The 23,965-nt window shown below is 37.8% G+C and overlaps 1 protein-coding gene across 1 annotated transcript in view; it reads left to right on the top strand.

Moving 5' to 3' along the window:
• The window catches only part of HECW2 (HECT, C2 and WW domain containing E3 ubiquitin protein ligase 2), a 110,829-nt gene that overhangs the window by 68,339 nt on the left and 18,525 nt on the right, over nucleotides 1-23,965 (top strand). The window contains exons 12-19 of the mRNA XM_010282268.1: nucleotides 996-1,120; nucleotides 2,641-2,826; nucleotides 7,741-7,875; nucleotides 10,656-10,758; nucleotides 11,776-11,872; nucleotides 16,040-16,123; nucleotides 18,638-18,747; nucleotides 22,588-22,708. Of these exons, the coding sequence (XP_010280570.1) occupies nucleotides 996-1,120; nucleotides 2,641-2,826; nucleotides 7,741-7,875; nucleotides 10,656-10,758; nucleotides 11,776-11,872; nucleotides 16,040-16,123; nucleotides 18,638-18,747; nucleotides 22,588-22,708 (961 nt within the window). The remainder of the gene's footprint in view (nucleotides 1-995; nucleotides 1,121-2,640; nucleotides 2,827-7,740; nucleotides 7,876-10,655; nucleotides 10,759-11,775; nucleotides 11,873-16,039; nucleotides 16,124-18,637; nucleotides 18,748-22,587; nucleotides 22,709-23,965) is intronic.

Raw genomic sequence — 23,965 nt, 5'->3', positions numbered from 1 at the left:
TTTTACTCTGTTCTTTTCCTCCTCTTTTTTTAATGTCTTCTTACTTTTCCCTCAGTTTAGAATCTCCTTCGCTGACTCCCTTCTCCTTTTTCTGCCTGTGGGATATTCTTTGATATCCATTGTAGCTGTGTTCTACATGATTCATGTTCATTTGATGGGAAGTGTGCAAATACTGCAATATATAAAAGAAAGAAACTGTGAAATGTACAAGATAGCTTACATTTCAGAGTAAAATCACTGCTGACCCAATCTGAATTTGCAATTCGTCATTTACCTTAAAATATGCATCCAGATGTCCTGTTGATTTTCAAAGATAATTGGGGGCAACAGTTTTAACATTGTAGCAAACACCACTCCCAGTAATATTTTCAGTGCCTGATGCTGTTGAAAAATCAGTGCACTTCTAAGTTGCTAGGAGAAGACCCAAATGTTTACTGAAAGTTGAAACTTGAAAGGTACTTCCTTGGCAACCTTTTTCTTATTTATATAAGCTGGTTAAATATTGTATCAGGATCAGAGCTGTGTTAATAGCAAGTTTTTTCGTTGTGGTTTTTTGTGGTTTTTTTTTTTTTAAAGGAGGAATGAAACATTTTTAAGTGTACAATGACTTTTATATCCATTAGTTAGCACTTAAAAAATAACTTAGCTGCATACATCTACAGTGTAGAAATGCAAGTGTGCCACAGGGACCTTCTTGCATCTTATACACAAGCAGATGTTTGGTAACTCAAATAATTTGATGTGATTTTGTAAAAATGATTGTTCACCAAAAGCAAAAATTAAAAGTTACTAACTAATATTGTGATATTTTCAGGAACTTCAGTGCTGTGTTAGAAGTAATTCAGGTACACTTATGTGAAGAATACTTAATAAATCTGAAATAAATGTATACCTGCTGCTTTCTTGCTTGTGCAACTCATATCGATATAGTTGTTTGCAGTGATGTTTTGGTAATGATTATTACTGGAAGTCTTTGTCATTCACTTTGCTGTTAGATTTTCGAAGAGAGAATGTGCTGCCTCACTCTACCTCCAGATCCAGACTTACTTTATTGCTCCAGTCTCCCCCTGTGAAATTCCTTATCAGCCCAGAGTTCTTTACAGTACTGCATTCTAACCCTGTGAGTACAGTGTCTACAGCTGAAAGATTTTCATAAATAAGTGCTTATAAATACAGTTGTCTTGTGTACAAAGATATTGCTCAGTGTTCGATGCTAAGATATTTTTACTACATAAGGAGGCTGGATAAATTCAAACACTTATCATCATTCCTTGCAATTGGTGGACTATCAGAGTTGTCCTAGTTGGTGTTATAGCTTCTACAGTTCTTACTTTTCACTCAATTCTTCATCTGTCTTATGATACAAAACTCGTTTGTTTATTGAAGCACTGGCTTTCTTACTGTGCTTTGCAGAGGGTGAGAGACAATTCTGAGAATGAAAATTATGCTTATTTTTTAAGAGCACTTTGCTGCTTATGGGATAATTTATTTCCCAGGTTGCCTGGTTTGTATCAAAATGTATTAGAGGTCACACTGAGCAACAAAAGCATCTTAATATATATTTTCCTTTTCTGTTTTGCCTGTTCTTCAGTGTTGCTTCTTATATAGTTTTTTTTTTTTAAATATTTCTTCTCCTTTGTGTAACGGGCAGTATAGTGTAAACAGAAGTAATGGAATGAATAACTTGTTGTCTGCAAGCATACTTGATAATAAATTAATGGGTTTTTTTAATTACTGGTCAGTGCTATTTTGGTTTTGAAATACATGCATGCTTGTTTGTATCTGAATAACTCTGCTTAGCTTGCATAGCTTTATCTTGAATATATGAAATAGGACGGAGGTAGATAAGACCTCTGGACAGGGAGTAGAGGTTTAGGGGCACAGAGTGATTTAGATAGCAGCAGAGTGCAATAGGAGGACCTATGTCTTTATTTCTGTCTATTGCTGATGCTGAGAGAAAGACCTGGTTTCTGGTTGACTGGGGTTTTTTTGGAGGGAAGGGCATTAACTGTTTATTTTCCCCTTTTATTTAAAGTTTTCCCTATTCCTCAGTGCTCTCCTTTTACTCTCTGATTTTAATTCTGTTACATAAATTACACACGGACGTGCAATGATAAGGTAATTTTGAAAAATCAATAGGTGGAAACAATATTTATGTAGATTTGTGATAAGTTCTACAAGCTTAGGTATCCCTGTCCTGCAGAAAACCTTACCAGCTTTATTACTGTGTTCTATGGCTGCAGATGTCTCATTATTCCAGAAATGAGAGAATATCTATGAAATCTCTACTTAGTTGCTGGCTGGGGCTAAACCATGACAACTTTTAAAGCAATATTAATGTTATGGGATTCTTCACAGTTCCAGGGACAAATGTGGTAAATGGAATCTGTAGTAGATTTCACACTTTGCTGAAGTGAGTCAATTATGAAATTTTGTGTATGTCAAGCAAAATAAGAAACACCAAACGCTTATCCTTAACCCTTAGGAAGAGGACCATTTTTTCCATACTGTTGTGGCTTAGAGGTGTTTTTTAAGGTTTTATAGATGATTAGATCATTAACTTATGTTGAAATGTTACATTTTGTAGTCAGAAGAAATTTTATCTTTTAAAAGTATTTCCTTTTGTTATTTATTTTTCAGAGTGCCTACCGCATGTTTACAAATAACACGTGTTTGAAGCACATGATCACCAAAGTCCGGCGGGACACCCACCATTTTGAGCGCTACCAGCATAATCGTGATTTGGTGGGCTTCCTCAACATGTTTGCTAACAAACAGCTGGAGCTGCCGAGAGGTTGGGAAATGAAACATGACCATCAGGGCAAGGTATCTGTAATGCACATGTTGCTCTGTTGATTGCTCGATCTTGGATGTTGTCATGTCACAACTCAGTTGGTTGCGCTTAACAAGAAAACAAGTGCATGTTCTTTCTCTTGCTTTTGCCAAAAGAGGATTGGAATTTGTCATCTGTGCTGGAAAAGCATTATATGAAAGGAGTAGATGACTGATAAATGATTGTTAATCATTACAAGGAAAGTTGCCAGAAAATGTATATTCATTTTACTGTGAAATAAGTTGCTTAGATTCCCTTGGATGTTTAAAACTTCTTTTGAAAAGAATTATCTACTGTGTAGATACAGGCAGTTCAGTGAAGTTCTTTGGCGTTTTTCCTGTGTACTTGTAACATAATTTAGATAAAATGTTACTTTATTATTATCTACTGAATTGTATTTAGTTATTGTTGAACCATTTGTATTACCTTTTTTTCTTGTTTAACTTTAAGCTTTTCCTTAGGACTCTATTTTTTTTTTTCCCCTCCTTCAACCTCCAAGTTTTGAGTGGAATTCATTAGCGTGCATTATTTACACTTTTTTCTTTAATAATCATTTTCCTAGACGAGTCCTCTACCCAAATGCTAAGTAGGTCCAGTGTTTATCAGTTTCCGAGATAAAAATGGCTGCACTTAAGACTGGAATAGCTCTGGGGATGATCATTCTCTTGGTTATGTATTGATTAACAGGAAAGAAATGGTGTGTAGTAAGTTTTATTACTAGGGATCTTGAATACTTGCTAGTCTTACTGCTTTTCAAAACAGGTATCGCTTTTCATTTCTAACAATATATTTTAAAATTGAAGAACAGACACTTTTTTTATAGTAGTAATGTAATTGTAATTACTATCTAGAATATGATTTTCTTTGCGGAAGATAGGAGGGTTAAAAATAGACTGTGATTAGCCTGTGAGGTAGTGATAAGGCTATCTGTTAGTGTGACAAGTCCTGGTTAGGACTATAGGCATATTAAGCTTCTCAGTCAGTCTTGGTACTTTGTTAGCTGTGAGTGTCCATATACATAATGATCTTGACGCTTGAAAAGATTACAGGCAGATTCTAAACAGTAGGGTAGAAAAAGTGCTTGAGGGTTGTTTCCTTCAAGGATTTATTAACTCTGGAAAACACTGTGTTTTTTCATTAGAAACACAACTAGAAATGTGCAATTATACTAACCTTGTTCTTTGCTTCCCTCGCTCTTTCCAGTTTTAAGTAATACTTTTTCTGTTCAGTTCTTCAGAAGCCAATTTTCTTCTGAAGAATATAGCAATTTTCACTTGACTTTAATAGGCACTCTGTAGAGAGAATTAGACCTTTGGATTTCTGGTGTCGTATTTGGTAACAGTGATGCTACCACGACATTAATCAACAAGAGGAAGCACTGAATAAATCCCCACAGGATTTCTTCACTTTGAATTAGGCTCAGTATTGTTCATTTTCATTATGTTGAATTGCTTTTGTCTCAAGTAGCACTTGTGGCCAGTAGAAAAGCCTATTCAGCACTTGAGAGAGATGATGGTCAGTACATGGTGAGACCAGTGCTTGATGAGACCAAACCGAAACTGGACCTGCCTTTATTAAAGCATAAAGCTAAAGAGAAGCAAGTAGAAATTAGCCATGCCACTATATAATTATATTTCCTTTTCCTGGCTACTCTCTCCTGCTGAGACGAGGTTTTCCTTTATTTTTCCAAGTATATCATAGTAAGAGGCTTGGTGGTCTTGCTTGCAAGGCACAGTGATCATTCTGACCCTGATGCAGTGCTGAGCAGTAGAGTTTTTACTTGTCAATGTCACTGTCTTCCAAGGTCAGCTGGGGACTGTCTACCTCTGAACTCCCTTCAAAGCTGCACAGCAAAGCCCAGTTGCCCACTCCTCTTTGACTCTGCCATGTATCTACAGAAGATAAAATCCGTTTGGTATGCACTTCTCCCTAAAAGGTCTGGCGTAACTAGGATGTAGTTTCTGATTGGCATTACAGATGAACCTTCATCAGTCACTGACCACAGGGAGGCAGACGACCACTGGAAAAGGTGGTAGCAGGAAGCATCATACGGGCTAGATAGGTCCCAGAGCTGAACTCAGCCTGATAACTGAAATTCTGCATTGCTGCATACATGCGCGTACACGCATGTATATACAGATAAGCATCCCAATGCATTTGTGCAGTATGTGTAATATAACAATAACGTTCATATTTTAAAGTCCGATGCAAATGTATAAACTTTTTAATTAGATCTCTGCAAGATGTACAAATACATAGTAAGTTATTGTAGGACACTTATTGTCTGTTTTTTCTTTCTACAATGAAATTGATTACCAGTGTCTTCAATAGGAAGAAAAGGTACTTTAGCAAGCTTCATAGGCTTTATTTGGAAAGATAACTTCGGCAGCTATCCGTGTTTAATGGGCTAAATGTAGTTTTGGCACTACCCAGCTTATGTAAGTCTCTTCAAGCATCATAGATTTATGGATTATAGCTAGACAGGAGTTATGAGAGGAATTTTTTTGAAAGGAGGCTGTGAGCCACACTGTATTTTGAGCTGTGTGCTAATGTCCAGGTTAGCCCAAAGTCTTGCAGCTTCAACAATTATGTTCACTGAAGCTTCAAAGTAGTAGTTTATGCTTTATTTTAAAGTAGGCTACTATTAGCTGCCTACAAGCATTCATATTTAATAAGACATGATTGTCTTTAACTTAATGTTTAAATTGAGTTGTTTATTTAAATGTAATGCTAAAGAACGCTGCATTCAATATTAGATTGCTGCATTAACTCAACTGTGTAGCACAACTCTAGGTAGTACTTTCTCCTATATTGAATCAGTACCTTTTTTTTCTAAGTGATTTTACAGTATAATGTTGACTTAATGAAATCAACCTTTGTTTTGATGAAAGTGCTTATAAATACACATAGACCAGACTAGATAAAATAGTAGATACAGGGACATTAAAAAAAAAACAACAAACCCTATACAAACCCCTTGCTTAATAAGTGAAATAAACCTATCAGTGGAGAGCAGAATTTTCAAAAAGCCTGGATATGTTCCAGCAGCCTCTTCCAGTCATTTTCAAGGCCCAAAACTGAAATTTCAGAACGGCTTTCATTCTGCTTTCCCGCTGGTTTCATATTCCCTACTCTGTATAGTTGCGCTGCAGGTGACATCAGTATTTGTCAAGGTGAACAAGTGCTGCATCAGGCTCAAACGTTGCAATTAAAATGGCATTTATTAAATACACTTTATAGTTTTTTGAACTGTGGAACAGTAAGTTTCACTTGCGTATCTATAACTATGTCAGATGATCAAAACAGAGTTCTTTGTTACCGTCCAGGTAATGCAATTCATTGCTTGTAGGCAAGGTTACAGGTACAGGCAATCGCTGTTAGGGCTATAGGAGGCTTGCTGCCCTCTTCTGGAGCGTTTCTAAGGTTTTGTAACTTTGGTGTCCCTCCATACGCTTCTCCTTCCTTGGGAAATGGGGATATGAACATTTTCTCCCACCACAATCCATAATGGTATTTAGTTGCTGTATAGCGTGACAGACTGGTTTATCGACCTACCTTCATAGCAGTCAGAAGAATTGCATTTTCCTTGGTCTGGCTATACCAAGAAGTCTGAAACAATGATTTCATGAATACTATAAGCTGGTGTTGCTGCCAAAGGAGCCCATTCTGCTCTCCTCCTATCCCTGGTGGGCTCACCGAGGTTAGAGGAACCATCAGGGAGAGGGACAAAAAGAGAGTAATTTTAGCCTGGACCAGCTCCTCAGCTGGGTTCACTGTGTGGCTACACAAACATTTGTGCCAGCACAAGGCAGGAAGAGCGCACAAGGGATGAAACAAGTGGTCAGGATGGGGGAAGATGAGAATGTTTCTTTTGCTGACACTGCAGGACTGAATTGTTTATGAAACTGTGGTCGAAGTACCTCACTGGTATCCAAACACAGAAGTGGCTCCCGCAGGCCCTGACCACCTCTCTGCTGGTCCAGATTCTTCGATTCCTCAAACCAGATGTCACTTTCCTGTAACTCTTCTGCTCAAAACCGGGATCTTTTTTTGCCACTTCCACGTGTTTCCAGCATTGTGACTGAAAAAAATGAAGTGTGTTGAAATAGAACAGTGCTGGTTTCCAAGTGCAACACTAACACTGGAGAAAGTTTAAATTTCAGGGCTAAAAATTCAGGGCTTCAGACCTTGCTTTCAGCAAATGAATGACTGGCCAATATGTGATAGTTTTCACCGGTTGTCTGGTTTAAATGTTTTTGTTGCCATCAGTTTTGTGTCCCTGACTGACCTTTCTTTTTGGTTTTTGTTTGTCGTCGTTGTTGTTGGTTTGTTTTTGGGTTGTGTTTTGGTTTTTTTTTTTTTTTCCTAAAAGGTTAATGAACTTAGAATAGTTGTATCAGGAGGATGGCAAAAATGCCTGTTGGCCTGTAGTCATTGTTCATCACAGGATGCAGTCATACACTTGACACATACGCACCCAATTATGTTTGTAATTATATGGTAAATAGTTCACAAAAAGGGAATGGTTTTGCCACTTAATGACATCTTTTGAGATGCTTATAAGGAAATGAAAGGGAGAATACACCAGGATTACTTTTATTATAGTTTAAGTCTTCTCTTCTTGACAATCATAATAAAGCTTCCTACTTCCGATACTTGTCAGATGAAAATTTCAAAGGGCTTTATAGACACGAATGAAGTAAGGCATAAAGAATTCATCCCTTCAGTGAGATGAAAAACTGTTATCCCACTTCTGCCGAAGAGAAATAGAAGCCACAGTAATGTGAGGAATATTTTACAAAGACTTATGTTAGCGAATGGAACCTAGATCCTGGATAGACATTAACCTTGGACATATGAGAAAAAGAATACTGGCTATAAATTCTTCCTTCTTTCTCCTTCTCTAGGCTTTCTTTGTTGACCACAATTCCCGCACTACCACATTCATTGACCCAAGGCTTCCCTTGCAGAGTAGCAGGCCCACTAGTGCGTTAGTCCATCGGCAGCACTTGACCAGACAACGCAGCCACAGCGCTGGTGAGGTAAGTTGGATCTACCCCTTCTCTTCGGGAGCCACCAGGTTTTTAGGATCATCTTCTTTCACATCATTCCATTCACAATTCCATGTTGTGAGGAGCATGATTCTTCTGTAAGCATATGGTACTCATCTGTAAATATTTATTATTTTATTTGCTAGCCATTGTTGCTTTTGAAATGTATGAATTCAGAGGAATATCAGATGTGAGTTTCTCTTAATTCACAGTAACCCCATTTAAGCACAGGAGAGCATCTGATTACTTATTACCAGTATCTGTGTCCTGTCTTCCACTGTCAAAATATGTGATGTTGTCTCCCACGGTGTCTGCCAAGTATGTTGATATAACTCTGCAAATAAGCTGTGGGGGGAAGTGCATGTGTGTATATATATCTAGATGTGCAATTTTCTGAATAAGTATAAAAAAATCTTAGCACGTATAGGCTTATCAGACGGTTACATGCATTTGCATATGTATTTCATTTCTACTTTCTAAGCAGAATGCATGGAAAACACTATTTTGTTGCTATGTCATTGTGGACCATTTTCACCATCAGTCTCTGTATTGTTGTAACTTGTTTTTACTTGCAAGCAAGTGTATATACAATGACTTAGACTTTACTCGTACTTTATTTAACCACCATGCTGTTGACTGCAAGTTGTCTTTTCAGAGGAGGGCTATTCCATGCCAGGAATTAAAGATAATACAATTTAGAATGGGAAGAGAAATGTTCTGATATAGCCTATTTATAGCTCAGTCTTGTGGTAGATGAAGTTCTGCCAGAGGTCTGTTTCAGAGCAGGCATGAATCTTCTCTGCCACTTCTCTAACAGGGCTTCTGCTGAGCTGCAGCAAGCGAGTGCCATACCGTTGGCTGCATATCTTGTCATATCCTGTGTTAACGTGGTTTAGTCACCCATGATACTTTCCACCCCCCACTCCCAATGTAAGGTGTATTTTACAAATGATTTTAGATAGCATTTTCCATCAATTTGGTGATGTGGTGTAGGCAGTGATGTCTTAGAGCAGGCAAGGAAGCTACAAATGTCTTTATATAGCTATTTAGATCTTCAGTAGGGTAAAGCAAGTATTTCTGTTGTGATTGATTTATAACAGAGCAGAAAAAATATTTTTTTTCTTACCTTTGCTAAATATCCACTGAAATTATCTATCTTTAAGCAGTATGCAGAAGCTCTGCACTTAAAACAGAGAGATTCATGTCAACCGTGCTGCTGAAGTTGTCAATACTGCAACATAAGTGTAGTTTATCCTACAGGACGTCATCATATATATTGCATATACACAGTGCTGATTACCTGTCAAAATTTCCCACTCTAGATACATGAAATGCCTTAATCCATTTAATTTAGAAGTATTTCCTTGATACTGTTACACTTGTAACTTGAATTGAATGGAAGTATAACTCCAGATAGGAATCTCAAACATAGCAATTCAATGCAGTATTCCCATTCTGGGATTAATGATGTAACGATGCTCATTTATATGCATATGTATGAATCTGAGCACTACTTTTTCTTCTGTACTTATGACTTAAGTATTGCATGTTTGCTGCTATTTTTCCTGTTTTTAAACCACTGCTTCAAGGAACTATACATTATTGCAAAAGGCGAATACTTAATGAAAAAAATTCTCAAAATACTTTCTTTGGATTTGCCTTGCCACGAACTTTGATGTTTTGAAGCCACTGACCCGGTTTTTACAGGGAGATGCTTTAAAGCAAACATTAACTGGTGTAAGGAATGCCTTTTTAACTAAGGCTGAACTGCAGCGTGAAGCTGGAGCTAATAATAATGGCATTCCTTTTCCAGCACAGTGCCTACGGGAAATAATTTTTCATTTTTCTGAGAGGGTATTATTAGAGCACAGTGATCTTGGGAGGCATCTCAGGACTTCTACTTCGTGATTTCAGAGACTGGATTTAAAAACGCCCTTTATAATTATTTGATCTTTTGCAGTTAGGTGTGATAGATATCTTTGAAGCTTGGAAGTCTAGTTCAGATGCTAACCACTACATGTAGGCACAAGAACTGAGAAGTAAACATGAAAGTCCAGCAGGATGAAAAAGAGGTTGAAAGAAATGTTTTCTATAGATGAAATACAGAATACTGACATGGTAGAAATGACTGAAGCCTCAGCACACAGAAAATTGCAGAAGTTGCCCTGACATCACAAATGCTACCAGGAACAATTTTACATTGTGGTTCTACCTTAAAAAATGTTCATATGCAACGTTTTTTACTCCCAGAATATGAACACAAAAAAATCAGAACAGTTTTACTGAATGATTGTAGGAAGCATATTTTTACCAGTTTTGGACTTGTTTGCCTTGCCTGAATGTGAACTTGCTTCTTTATCCTCCTGCTTCAGCCACAAATTTGTTTCCACTTCAAATTTAGGGAAATTCTGTTCATGCACAGAGGTAACAGAGGTGCTAATAAAGGAGCAGAATTTGATATGTATAAAGATGTCCATGAAGTACAAAATACCCTGTGAAGGAATCCCAGTTTGAATTTTTTAGTCCCTTTTCAGAATGGGACTGTTATTTAAAAATAGCAATAAACTCTTATTCAGTTTTGAGTCTTCATATTAAAAGGCATAGTATACTAAAAAATGTTTTACTAGTAATTGTCATACAACGCAGCTGAGTGGTCAAGCAAAGCATTTAAATACACGCTTAATTTTAAGCCACATGAGTTCTCACTCCTGGGTCCCTGAGTACATATGCTGGCATAGAGACACTCATTGTGGTTACTTGCACATTTTCAGGTCGGAGAGGACTCTCGTCATTCAGGACCACCAGTTTTGCCAAGACCGTCTAGCACATTCAATACAGTCAGCAGAGCTCAGTACCAGGACGTGGTTCCCGTGGGTATGTCAGCATACGGCCTCTTTTCAGAGTCCTCCATGACAGAGTGTGTCCTGGCAGTGTGCACTGCTGGGCATGGCATTTGGTTGCGGTGGGTGGAAGTTACCATTTTTTATGATTACTTCTGTGCATCAGCATTTCCCAATTGTTCGGTTGCAGCCTTCAGGAATAATACTGAAAAGTGTCTGTGCAGAACCAAATAACTGATGTAGAGCTTCTGCCTTCTTAGCTCACTTCCTCTATGTGGTGACAGGAAGAGTTGAAGCCAGTGAGCTAGATTGTGTCCTAATCGGACTCCATGTATTCCCAGTGATTTTTGTACAACTTCTCAGCATCTTGTTTGGCAGGATTCCAGAAAGTGTTAATCAGCTTGGAATTAGTCATTAGCTTAACTTCTGTTCTCAGTTACATACACACAAAGTTACTGGCTTCTGTGCCACCAAGACCAGAATTTAGCTTATTGAATCTAACAGCTGTCACATTGTGCTAAATCAAGATAAATTAATCCGATTGACTATAACTGGCTCTTTGTACTGTGGCATGTTTACTTGAAAATCTCTGCTAATTTAAATCCTTCCCCTTGCCATGGACATAGTGTGCATACACTGCAGGCTCAGCAATTAGTGAGGATTTGATATGGGTCTTTCCAATGACTGTTTAATATTTGAGAATGGATTTCAGTGCAGTGGAAACCAAGGTCCCTGCAATTTTATTCTAGCAATGAATATTCTAGTTCGACCTTAGCTAAGACCGTGAGTGATAAAATATAATAGAACTTGCTAACAAAATTAGAGCCTCTAATAGCGGGAAGGATGTGTCACAATGAGATTTGGTTCATAATCAAGAAGTGTGTTCCCTAAACGTTAGCAGAATTGATAGCCTTGTATGAAAAAGTATTAACACAATACTGCTAAACTTGAAACTATGAAGTCTGCTGTCATTATTGTTCAAATCTCAGGAGAAACGCAGTCCTTTTAGTATCTCCTTGTTTCAGCATGATATTTTTGTTGATGTTTTCAGCTTACAATGACAAGATTGTTGCATTTCTGCGGCAGCCCAATATCTTTGAAATTCTACAAGAGCGTCAACCAGATCTTACCAGGAATCATTCACTCAGGTAATAAAGTTGGTGAAGTCTGCTATTCCCATTTCAATACAAAATGCTAACTAAAATTAGTTTCTTTCATTAAAATCAGCAGTGAAATTTAGCAGATTGTAGACCTTTGGCCTACTCAAACATATTCATAAAGCTGTGGGAAATAGTTCTTTACTGTATTTCTATGTAACTCCCTGAAATAAGGTGTACAGGACCAGAAGTAATGTGTTATTACCAAAAAAAGGTACCTCCAATAAAATGTTTGGAACAACTGGCATGAGAGATTTTCTGATGTCTCCAAAATGTGCCAAGACAGCTGGATGACATGACAAATGTGACTGTTCATTTGAGTATGTGTACAGCTGGGACTGTGAGGCAGAATGGCATTTGGTTTTGTCCTTCTCTATGTGCATTTACAGAAAGGTTGTCCTGACCTAAGGACCTTGGAGGTAATCTTACATCAACTGGAATTTTTTCTGTTTCTCCAAAATTTAAAAAATGTGTATCTACAGGTTTTTGTATAGTCCAGTGAGATCTGATGAAGGATAGTCTTTGATTGTTATATGGTTGTTAAAACTCCCTCAAATGGTCAGACTAGAAATCATAAAACCTGAAATGGAGAAAATGGCCAGATCCCTTTTAAAGTGTATCCTGCTCAAAGACACTTTAGTTCATGTGCTTGAGTGCAAAAAATGGAATAACTAACAACTTGAATATTAGTAACTAGGGGTCAAATGACTACCTATTCTTCCTTGGACATTAAATTTTAAAAATGCTAGTCTGATGGTTGTGGTCTGTCCTGTGCAGAGCTGCCAATGCAGCGCTCTGTGTTCCAGCTGCCTATCCATGCTGACTAGCGCAGCAGCCAGCACTGATTTTCATTTGTTATTTCCATTCTTATAGTGTTACTTATTGATCCTTTTTCCTCCATTTCCTCCATGCCTTGCAAACTCCCAAAATTCAACAAGCTGCCCTGTTTTGCAGTTTCCTAAAGCATCATGTTCTAACAAGTTCTGTGATGAGGCTTCTATGTTAAAGCTTTGGTTCATGCTCTAAATAAATCCTGGCTGACAATCCTGAAATGATGTACTAGCAGAAGACACGTTCTCTAGAAAATACAGAGAAAAGGAGGAAAACAAAAATCCACAGTTCTTAGCCTGTCAAAAGTTCCTATGTTGAACCTGTATCACAATGGGCAAGTTTGTCCCACCAGGCTTGGTTTGCAACGTAAGCGAAGTAATCGGTTGGGAAATAGTATACAAACAACTTCTGATTATTAGTAGTTTTATTATTTTTTTATTCCTTTTTCCTTTCCTGAGGGTGCCTGGCTTCCTTTACTCTGATAGCAGAGTGTCATTTTCTTCATGTGTTTTGTGTTTTTTTTGATAATTCACAGTTCAGACTGTTCAAAAAGCTTGTTGCTGTTCCCAGATTGTGCTTCTTGTAGAACTTTGCTTCCTGATTACAGAATCATAATCTGCCACCAGATGAGCCCTTCTCAAGAAAAAGTAGTTTTCAGATTAAAAATGGAAGATCAAAGGATAAAAGATACTGGTTGCTGTAACTCTTCATTTACTTGAGACTAGATATCCTTCTGTATGCTTACATACATGCATAAATAGGCTGAAGATCTATGTCTAACTTATCTGCTTTAGCAGAATGATTGAGGATTTTAATGAACATGGTTTTATTTTACATTAAGAAGCCAAATGGTTCCATTCTAGTCTTAGTCTTTGAAGTTAGTACATTTGATTAAGGTAAAGGATCTTCCATTATACCTTTCCTATATTCTTCTAGAGCTGATGCTTTGGTAACATCTCTTATATTTTTATGAAGATCCCAGTTTCATTTTTCATAGTTAGTCTTTTAAGACCCTGATTTAGCAATTTACGGGAATCCATGTCTATTTGACACATCATGAGACAAAGCAAATCCAAGGACATTCCTATAACACTTGATGAATTAAGGCCTAAGTGAAATCCCACACTATGAACTCTTTGTGTAATTTTTCTTATTGTGGTCATCAGTACAACTGTCTGTGATCTATTTCTTTGAGGATCTCAGTGCAACTGAGGTAGAATGATGATGATACTAAATATTACTATTATAATTATTACATATGTGAAGAGGAAAATCAGTATTTGTCCAGTGGAAGAGGACAGATAATTTGAAAGCTCTCTTAAATTTTCTGTCTAAAATAATTTCTCATTCCTAAAAAGAATGAAGAGATGTGATAAGAAGTTGAGGGTCCAATAAAATATACAATGAAAAATATACTACAGGTAGGAAACTGTTGTTCAGAGGTTTTATGATGCAGTGGGAATGTTGTATTTATCATACTATTATTAAGCAGGGAGCCGCGATCAAATCTCATTGTGAGCCACCACAGATAAAACTGAGAGGCTGTTAAATAATGTAAATGGCTTCAGGCATAGGCACCTCTTACACATTAAACATAATTTATATCTTAACAGAAGGTCAAAGGCATGTATTTAAAAAACTATCGTTGAAATCGCAACTCTCATTGGTAACCCCAAGAAGTGTTGGATTGCATTCATTTGGAGGGCTGCATATGGTGGTTAAGCCAGAAGACATCCTTCTGGTTCCTGGTGTTGCTGCCAACTAAATGCTAAGATAGGTTTTGTAATCCACCATTGCTTTCCTCAAACCTTGCCATTTGGGCACTGATGTAAATTGGCGTAGGCTCTGGAAGTGTCCATCTGTCCCTGCCCTGGGCTCTCTGGGGCCATGCTCGCGGGTGGGCAGCGCATGTTGGCTTTGGCTCAGCGCTGTACTGATGGAACTACGGGGCTTCCAGTCCGAACTCAAGTCTTGAGTGGTCAACACTGTGGTTGCAACAAAGCAGGTGCTTGACTTTCAGTACCTCTCTTAATAGAAGAACACTGAATTAGACGCTCCTGCTACAGCCACAGCTGCCACCCTGGCAAGCAGGGACAGGGGGACTCTGGGCACAGTCTGGCTGTGCCCCTTTTTCACCCTTGAATATGCTGTAAATGTAGTGCAAGTTACCAGGGAATGTATGTTAATTCCACTGTCTGAGAAGGTCTTTATGCACCGTGATTTTAGACACGGATGGCAAGAAATTTGGTCTGATCCTTGTGTTGAAACTGTTGTATGTGAAATGATGTGTTTCAGAAATTCATATTGCAGCTTGACCTGCGTGCAGCTGCCAGCAGCCTCGTTACGCTGTCGATTGCACAGGTCGTTTTTGACCTTCTTGTCCCTGTTGGTAATGGGACAATGGGTAGATGGACCTCCAAGCTGAGCCAATGCTGCCGTTCTTACGTGGAGTTCTGTACTTTTCTCTTCGTTTGGGGTTTTTCTGCTTTGCAATTGGGACGGTTTTTACTACAGGGGTTTGGTTTTTGTTTTCTTTTACTCCTGAAGAGTAAAACCAAATTAGAATTTATTTCTACCGTACCATCATATACATTGTACTGAGAGAGAGAAAATAAAAGGGATGTACTTTCATTTCAGAATGCAGGAAAAAACTCTACAGAGAAAAAGAAGAGGAATCAGCCAAGGAATTATATTCAATATAGAGCCTAGAAATCTGTATCTTACTATGCTCAGAGTTTAGGATGCATAGATTCCACAATAGTGACCCCACTGGGTCTGGAAGGAGGGGTGGGTGCTCGGGTGAGACAGCGGGGGAGAAATAGTACAAGGGTTTTTGTGAAAGATCTCCTAAATGCAGTGTATTATGAAAACCCTGCTTTTAAAATCACAAGTGTGTGTTGTACTGTATGGCTTGTATTTGTGTAAAGGTTCAAAAAAGACAGTACCTCTTCAAACAGGTCACCTTCAGAATAGTAATGTCCTCAACTTCTTACTCTGAATTCAGGGACACAGCTACCATGAACTTGAAGGACTGATTGATTGATTGATTTTTTTTAACTGATTGGATGGCTGTACTACCTGAGGCCTGAGCATTGAAGAGATGAGGGCAATAGGAGAATCATTCCTCAGAACAACTGAGCTTTTTGGTTGTAATATTTTTGCTTCTTACATGGACATGGTGTGGCAGGGAAAAAGGATGGTTTCTGAAATACAGAAGCATAACCCGGAGGTTTTTGTGATATGCCCTGTATTTTTTCTTGCTGCTGTTGTGTACATTGGTGCCTTATTTGCAAAAGATATTTTGGAAGTCTTTTTTTGCTTACACAGGGAGAAGATCCAGTTCATCCGGACAGAGGGAACACCTGGGCTGGTGCGTTTATCCAGCGATGCAGACCTTGTCATGTTACTCAGGTAGGCACTGCTGCTTTCGATGCACGTGTGGAATATGCTGTGGCAACTGTTGAGGAGCCTTTCAGTGGGTAGTGCGTGCCAATTTTAGTGACCTAACTGTTTCCCCTTCAGTACTTGGATTTGCACCTGGGAGAGCTACAACTCAAGGGTCAGACTTTTTATTTTCATCATGTTTGTTTCTAGATGGTAGTTGGAGGTCACATTTTTTCATAGGAGTGATGGAATGTGATACTCTGAGGAAAGGCGAGTGCAAGAGCGCTATGCTTGTGACTTATGTGGGTTTGCCCAGGCCACCTTTTGTTGTCCTGTAGGATCCAGCTCTGACGTTTAGATAGGTGGTACAGTTTAGATCTCTTTGCAAGAATGTGCTTTCCACTGCTTCAAGAATGCATCTGTTTAGTTCCGTGGTTTGGGAAGTCCGTATTTGTGAACATTCGTACTTGAGATGTGTTCTTATTACTTAATGTCTTGCTGCCTCTTCACTATGCTGTCAAGCATTGTCCTTTTTAGTAAAGGAAATACTGTTACAGAGTTCAAGAAATGGGAAGCTGCTTCTTTAATATTTTTCATTTAAGCAATTAATTTTTTTTGAGGCAGATTTTTGCTAGAATTAAACCCTTGTATCTTCATGTTGTGTTCTCATCCATTTTAAAAGTGCATCAGGAAATTCATGAGTATATTTAAAATTGAATCTAGTGGATTCAATAGGATTGGCATTAGTAGTAGTATTTTGAGGTCAGGTTGCATAATGATAATCCTTTCTGGTTGCTAAATCTGAGTTAATTACAGCTATAAAAAAAATCTCATTTTAAAGCCGTGCTGAGGCTTTTTTAAAATGACAATATTGTTTTTTTTAAAAACCTTTTAAGATTTTTGTTTTGATATATAACTCATGAAGATTACACAGGTTTTACAGAGAAAAATCTGGCTTCAACTATTTGTTTTTAAATAAAGATTGCATGAATTATTTTATCATTGCTCTTTGACTGGGTTTTTTTCCCTCTGGTGTTCTGATAACAACAAAGACTGCAAATAATTCTTACAGTGGAAATAAAGCAAATTCAAGATTTTGACTGCGATCCTTCTTTTGTAGAAAAGCAATAATCAGTTTAACTAAATTTTAAGAGAAGAGTAGCAGCCAGTGCCTCCCTAGAACTACTTTATCATATTCTTCAGATTTTATTTCTCTTAGATTTTTTTGGGGGGAAAAAAGTAGATTAACTGGAAAGCATTGCTTGAGGATTTTCTTCAGAATTTATTAATAATCTAATAGTAACATTTCTCCAAGGACATATTATTGATGAAATGTTATTTATGCATTCAGTAGTTTCTTAAAATGTTGGATGTTATACCTCAAGACTGGACTGAGTTGTGAGCTTATTGTGAGTGAATACTGGTGTAAAATCGAAGGTGGGCTAAGTTAAAATAGTGGCATACTGAGATGACATTTCTTTTCTTACCATTATTTAGTCTTGGTGGATGTTTTACTTTTAACAGTATCTTCGAGCAGGGTGTCATCATGACCCTTGCCTATGAAACCCTGAAAAAACTGCACTCTGATCATGATGGAGCTCAGGACACCTGGGTTCTGTATCTAGCTTGGCTGGTTGGATGACTTCAAGGGAAGACTGTACTTATTTCCATGCCTCTGTTTCTTCATTTGGCAGGGAATGATATGATTGTCCTGTAAAGCACTCTTGAGATCTAGTAATAATGGGGTGGAGTCACTATTTCTGATATTTTTATTGCTTGGTAACTCTGTACATTTTTTTACCTCCTTCAGTAAATATAAAGTTGCAGCTAGCTAAAAACCAACAAACAAACCCCTATGTGTTTAGGGACTGGAGGAGGTACAGTGCATCACATTTTAAAAAATACTGTAAGAATGACATTATATTATGCTTCAGGTGTAAAGAAGAAACTATTTGTTTTTCTCTTAAAAGTTATGTAGTAATAATAGATGAGGCATGAAATAACTCGACCTGAACAGACTAGATGTGATACCCGTTTCAGCAACAGCGTTAGTATTAAAGATAAAATAAGGAAATAACTTGTTATGCCAACAAGCTTACTATTCAATACACTCAACAAGTTCAGATGTGATTCTTAATCCTGGGAGTTAGAATGTTTGTCTCTGTTCCTAGTCTTTGTGCAATACTGCAGATCTTTTTCCAGGAAAGTGTGACTAAGTTTATTGACCCCTTTGTAATGAGAACACAACTGAAAAAATAAAAAAAGGAGGGGGGGCAAATTATAAAGGCTGATTAACTATATTATAACCTTGAAAATAAATACCACATGATGTATAGGGATGTCCCACAAAAGTAGTAATTACTGTTTTCTAGTAACTGTCAAGGTCTGATTGAGGGAATGGCAATAAAATATGTTGTAGCACTCTAAGTGTGCATAGTGGAAAGACAGCAGGCTAATAACTAGAGTTTTATTCCTAGACAGTGAAAAATACCATTCATTCAAAAAACCATGTTATTTCTTATTTGCTTCTTCTTACATCAGCTTGTTTGAGGAGGAGATAATGTCATATGTGCCGCCACATGCCTTACTTCATCCTAGTTATTGCCAGTCCCCAAGAGGCTCGCCAGTGTCTTCGCCTCAGAATTCTCCAGGTAAGTTGCTTAGGCACAGCTTCTGCAGGGGCTTGTACAAAACGATTTCTCATACTTGGTAAGGACCAGTTCCGGATCAGGAAAGTCAGTAGCGCACTTGCAGTTCCCAGCTTTTAGAAGGGTAAAGTTACATGAGCTGAAGCACCTTCTGAGTGGTCAGTGAGCTTGTTACTACAGTACTTTCATTATAATGGCATCTGTAAGATACTGCAGTAGAGCCAGTCCTATAATTTAGTTTATATTATGCTCCCTGTAATGACTTTCCACCTTTCTGAAGTTCCAAGTTCTGTTGCTCAAGCAACAACAAAGTTTTAGTCCTATTTTTGAGCAAAGTCAACAAGTGTGATTGCATTTGACTGTCAAACTCGAACCTTTGCCTTGGGCTCACAAGGTGTTTTGCTGGTAGAAAAGATTGGTGTATTACAACTTCAGAGCTTGTGACTTTGTTCTGACTTGTAAAACATGCAAACTTGTTTTTCACTGATGTGGAACAACTAAGTGAGTGCTCATGCCAGGATCCTGATGCCTAGAGAATTAAAAATACGAGATCTAATTAAAATGCCAGTGTTAATGGGGCTAAGGGGCAATGAGTAACAATTTTATGTAAAGCCAGATTGTTGTCCCTTAATGTGAGTTCAAAAGATAGCATATTGCAGGTGTTTGGAAATACACGTCAGAATGAAATGAAATTGATATTTCACATGTTGTTAACTAAGTTGTGGATGAGAACTAAATTATTTCAAGTAAGACAAGTTCCATTCAACCTCTGAAGGATAAGTACAGCAATTTGAAATTTGCAGATGTCAGTATTAGTTTTCTCAAGAAGAAAATAGGTAAGTAAAATAAAATCTCTACAGTAAATCAGAAGTGGCTTGAGGGGATTTCTACAAATTTGAGAACAAAATTATAGATAAATAGAGAACCTTTGGGTTGTAAGCAATTCTAGGTAGTTCCACGCAATAAGAAAATTCTACCAGAAAAAGTGCTGTGACTTTTATGGGCATTTCCCAGTCCACAATCACAAAAAGCTTTTTCTTTTCATGAGACCAGATTAAAACATTCATAAACATGTCCTGAATGGTAGCTTTTCCTTCTGCTGGACACAGGACCTCTGTAAGACCTATTTGAAGAAACTATTCAAAGATCTTAATGATCTTACGGCATTCTGCAAAGCAGCAAAATTTCGTATTCACATGTATTGATATTTTGAATGCATATATGGTTTAGATATGACTGTTGCCCTTCGTTGAAAAGAAAGGAAGAATGAGATCTGCATGTATGCATCTTATTTCCAACTGCAAACCTGGCAGTCTTTTATGTGTAAAATGTTTTGGCTTTCAGAGTTACAAATTCTTTATTACTAGTACGTGCACCAAAGCATGCTGGGCAGGGCTTCACTCCTACAAAGTAATTTCAGAATACATTCAGCCTTTAACATGTGATATTCTCATCTATTCTTCAGAGTAGCCCACAGTAAAGGATGAAAAGGGATGGTTTTAGTCCCATTCTTCTTAAAATTGTAATCTCTATTTCATTAAAAAAACTCAGACACTATTGAATGTCTCTATCAGTCTGCAAGTATGCATGTTTGTGTTGGTGTACAATTGACTTTTCTGATGAGAAATTGTAAATAGCCCATCATTTCTATGGAGGCTGTGTGTTTTTTTCATCAATTAAACTGGCTGTGCTGCACTGCACGGGGTTGCGTGTTAAGGATCTATTGTTCAGATCAGTCACAATTGGTTGTACTTTCTCTTTTGGGAAAGATGAATAGTCATGAAGCTACTCTTTATATCTGTTTTAGAATATAACTTCTTTGAAAACCAAATACGATTATCACATCACTGGCATTTTTTAGCTCTTCCATTAACATCTTTTGTTCCCAAGGCAGAAGTAATCACTATAATTGCCCAGGAATTTCTTGGCATATGCATCTGATTTGCAATGAGGACTTTTCATGTGCTGACAGAATAATATACTGCTGATTTCTGAACCCTGAAGTAATGTGTTACCAGATTTATGCTTTGCGGTATCTCTTAGCAAAAACCTTCTTCAGGGGTTAAGATTAAAGTATACTTTTGTTGCATTTTTTTAGTGACTACATTTTTGTACCTACTTTGACCCAAAGCGAAATAAACAAAGTAGGGGGAAAAGGCCAATAATTAAAAGGCTGTTTACAGTTTCAAGTTTCTGTCAGTCGTCTTGGAGAATTCAGCTGAGTGTACCATTAGAACCCCTTAGTGGTCTCAGTAAAAGAGGATGACCACTATAGATTAATCAATGACCATGATTTGTTTTTCCAGAGGGGTCCTGCATGTTCCTGTTGGAGCTCTGAGGATTCCCTGATGCTTTCTATTCCTCCCACACATCACTATAAGCCTAGAAGAAGTGGCAAGTGTTTTTCTAGTCAGGCAGGTCTTTTAAAGACCTGTAAATGACATTCAGTGTTAATACTGATCTTGCTTGTTCTCTCTGTGATCTCTGCAGGGAGATCGACCCTGCAGCTTCTTCCAGCAACCACTTCCGCAGGATGTGCTCGTTGCCTTTTCTGCCAGACCCATATGCTTTGTGGCTAAGCAAGCTGCTCTCTCTCCCCTCGGTCTCTGCCCACAAGCTGAACAGATACATGTTCTCTCTCTTTCGTAGTCGAAATGTTACCTTCTCATGCCTTCACCCATAGTAGCAATAAATGTTTCTGTGTTGGCTTAGTTTCATACAGAGAGCTAAAAGAAAACTCACATAAGGAACCGATTGTCACTTAAAAGACAGAAGTCTATGTATACATGCTTCTAAACTGTTCATTTGTATTTCCAGTGCATTATGGGCCTCTTAGATGACCACCAGTTGCAGATAAGTAGTTGACAACCTATGTATGCCATAGGGCATGAGAAATTTTAAACGTTCTCTGGGTTTTTTGGAGTGAATGTCTATATACCCATGTAGGGGAGGAATGTAATGTTATAAAAAGTAGGGCTGAGAAGATTAAAATAGAAGGGTTGGGGGTAACTGTCTCTGACACATTTTCTTGCAATCAAATCAATTGAAGTAATTTATCCAGGGAGGCAGTGGAAGGTCTAATGGTTGTATATTGAGAATAGATCAGACTAAACAGCTAATTTGTATATACTAGGCTTGTACATGCAGGTGTAAGGGTATGCCATTTTTTTTTGCATACAGATCTCGTCTCCCCACTTTTAATAAATTGACCCTCAAAAACAACTTTTCAAAAATAAATTCACTTAGATGACCATCATGTATGGTCCAGCAGTCACACACAAGAAGTTCCACAAACTTCAATTTGTTAGTCTTTCCATTCTTCCAATACTTTTCTTCCTTGTACTTCCCCAAGGAAAAACTTCAACTAGGGAATTTCCAAAAGTCTTCCTTCTTCAGCTTGGTGTTTTCGACAGGGGCACAGCAGAGTACAGTCTGTTTATGCTTCATTTCTGAATTCTTGTTTTTCTTGATAATATTAAAACCAGAACAGAGCAGAACATTTATTGCATGAGCTATTTAAGGATTAGACATACAATGTACTTGACAAACAAAAATTAAGTCTTTCCAGTTGATTGTGCTATTTTTTTAATCCATCTTTTGCATTGACCTGGATTTGCTCCTTTAAGACTTACTTTGTAAAGATGATACTATTTGGAATAAGCAATCAAAAAGTTTTGGATGCAGAGCAGATTTGAAGATACACACATCTTTTACTCTTTTTAAAAAGTGACTAAACCAAACACATACCATGCCTCTTGCTATTAAGGAGCTTTTTCAGTAGAGGATGGGACATGAATCAGTTCATGTCACTACAGCTCATTCTTTGCTTCTTGCTTCTTGCAGGTACTCAGCGTGCCAATGCCCGAGCTCCAGCTCCTTACAAAAGAGATTTTGAAGCCAAGCTGAGGAACTTTTACAGGAAGCTGGAGACGAAAGGATATGGACAAGGCCCAGGGAAATTGAAGTATGTTGAAGAATCTCATGAAACTGGATTTGTTTCTCAGGCAGCTTGCCTTGCCTTGCACGTCTACAAGCTTCTTCCCATTAGAAGGAATGCAGATGTTATGGTTACCCTTGCACTTCTGGAAATACAAAGCTTGTCATAAAAGACTTAGTGCCAGCATGTGATTCATAGCAGAGGATACAAGCAAGTTCTGAGCACTTCTTTTCCATGTTTTCTCCAACTATTATTTTCATACAAACAATATTAACAATACAATGATAAAAAGCACTTTGGGAAGAGGCATGCAGAGCAGGAGGCATCCACATTCTTCCATTATAGCAATTGCTGTTATAGAAACAGTTATTTTTTCTCATGTCTTTTTCCATTGAAAAATGAGATATACTTATTGTTTATACATCATTGCCTGTATTGATATCACAATCCTCCTTACTGAAGAGGACTCATAAAATCAAATGTTATTAAATTCTGAGGATTGCCTTAAAAAACTGCTAATATTTTTACTTCAGCACTCTGAATGCTAGAGTGCTTGGAGTGAGGTCTTCCCCCCCCTTCATTTATTTGGTAATCCTGTGATCACATACTGTTATGTTAAGGACCATCAGGATAAGGTACTTCCATAATTCTGTAAATTACCAATTCTTGTGCCAGCTATCAAACTCTCATAATATCCATAAGGCATTAGAACTTTCTTTTAAACCATTTCTTCTATTCGAATAGAGGGGTAGGCTTTTTGCTGCTTTTTTTTTATTTCCCATAGCCAGTCACTTCTTGCATTTTGCAGGAATTTGTGCAGAGCTCAGACTTCATTTATGTGAGAATGTTAAAAGTTTTCCACAACTGAAAATGGATTAAAATGGTATTGTTTAGGCAGCCTTTAAGTGGCAGGGGTTGGACATTGTCTGCCTGTAATGTAATGAAATCATACACACTTAAAGCTCAATCTCTGAAAGTTTTGTCATGAATGCTTGGGCAAATAGCTGGTAGAAGAGGATGGCATGTGCTACCTGTAAGATCCGTTACATTTCTTGCACCTTTTTTTCCTGACCTATTTGCCATCACAGCACGGAGTTTTAAGTGGAACAGATTTTTGAAGTTGGTTTTTGGACAGAAGTTTTCTCTGGGTTCCCTTCCCAGGCATACACTGACCTGTTCCTTTTTTTCAAACCAGGACCCCAGCACAACTTTCATTCTGCCTGGGTCCTCTTGTTGTCCAGGCGCCTTGCCAGTTCCTGGCCTCTGCACTTCTGTGTCCTTTGC

Source organism: Phaethon lepturus, unplaced genomic scaffold, assembly GCF_000687285.1.
Source record: "Phaethon lepturus isolate BGI_N335 unplaced genomic scaffold, ASM68728v1 scaffold5152, whole genome shotgun sequence".
Classification (NCBI taxonomy): Eukaryota; Metazoa; Chordata; class Aves; order Phaethontiformes; family Phaethontidae; genus Phaethon; species Phaethon lepturus.
The sequence above is the reverse complement of the archived record's forward strand: the minus strand, read 5'-3'. Positions and strand labels throughout refer to the sequence as shown.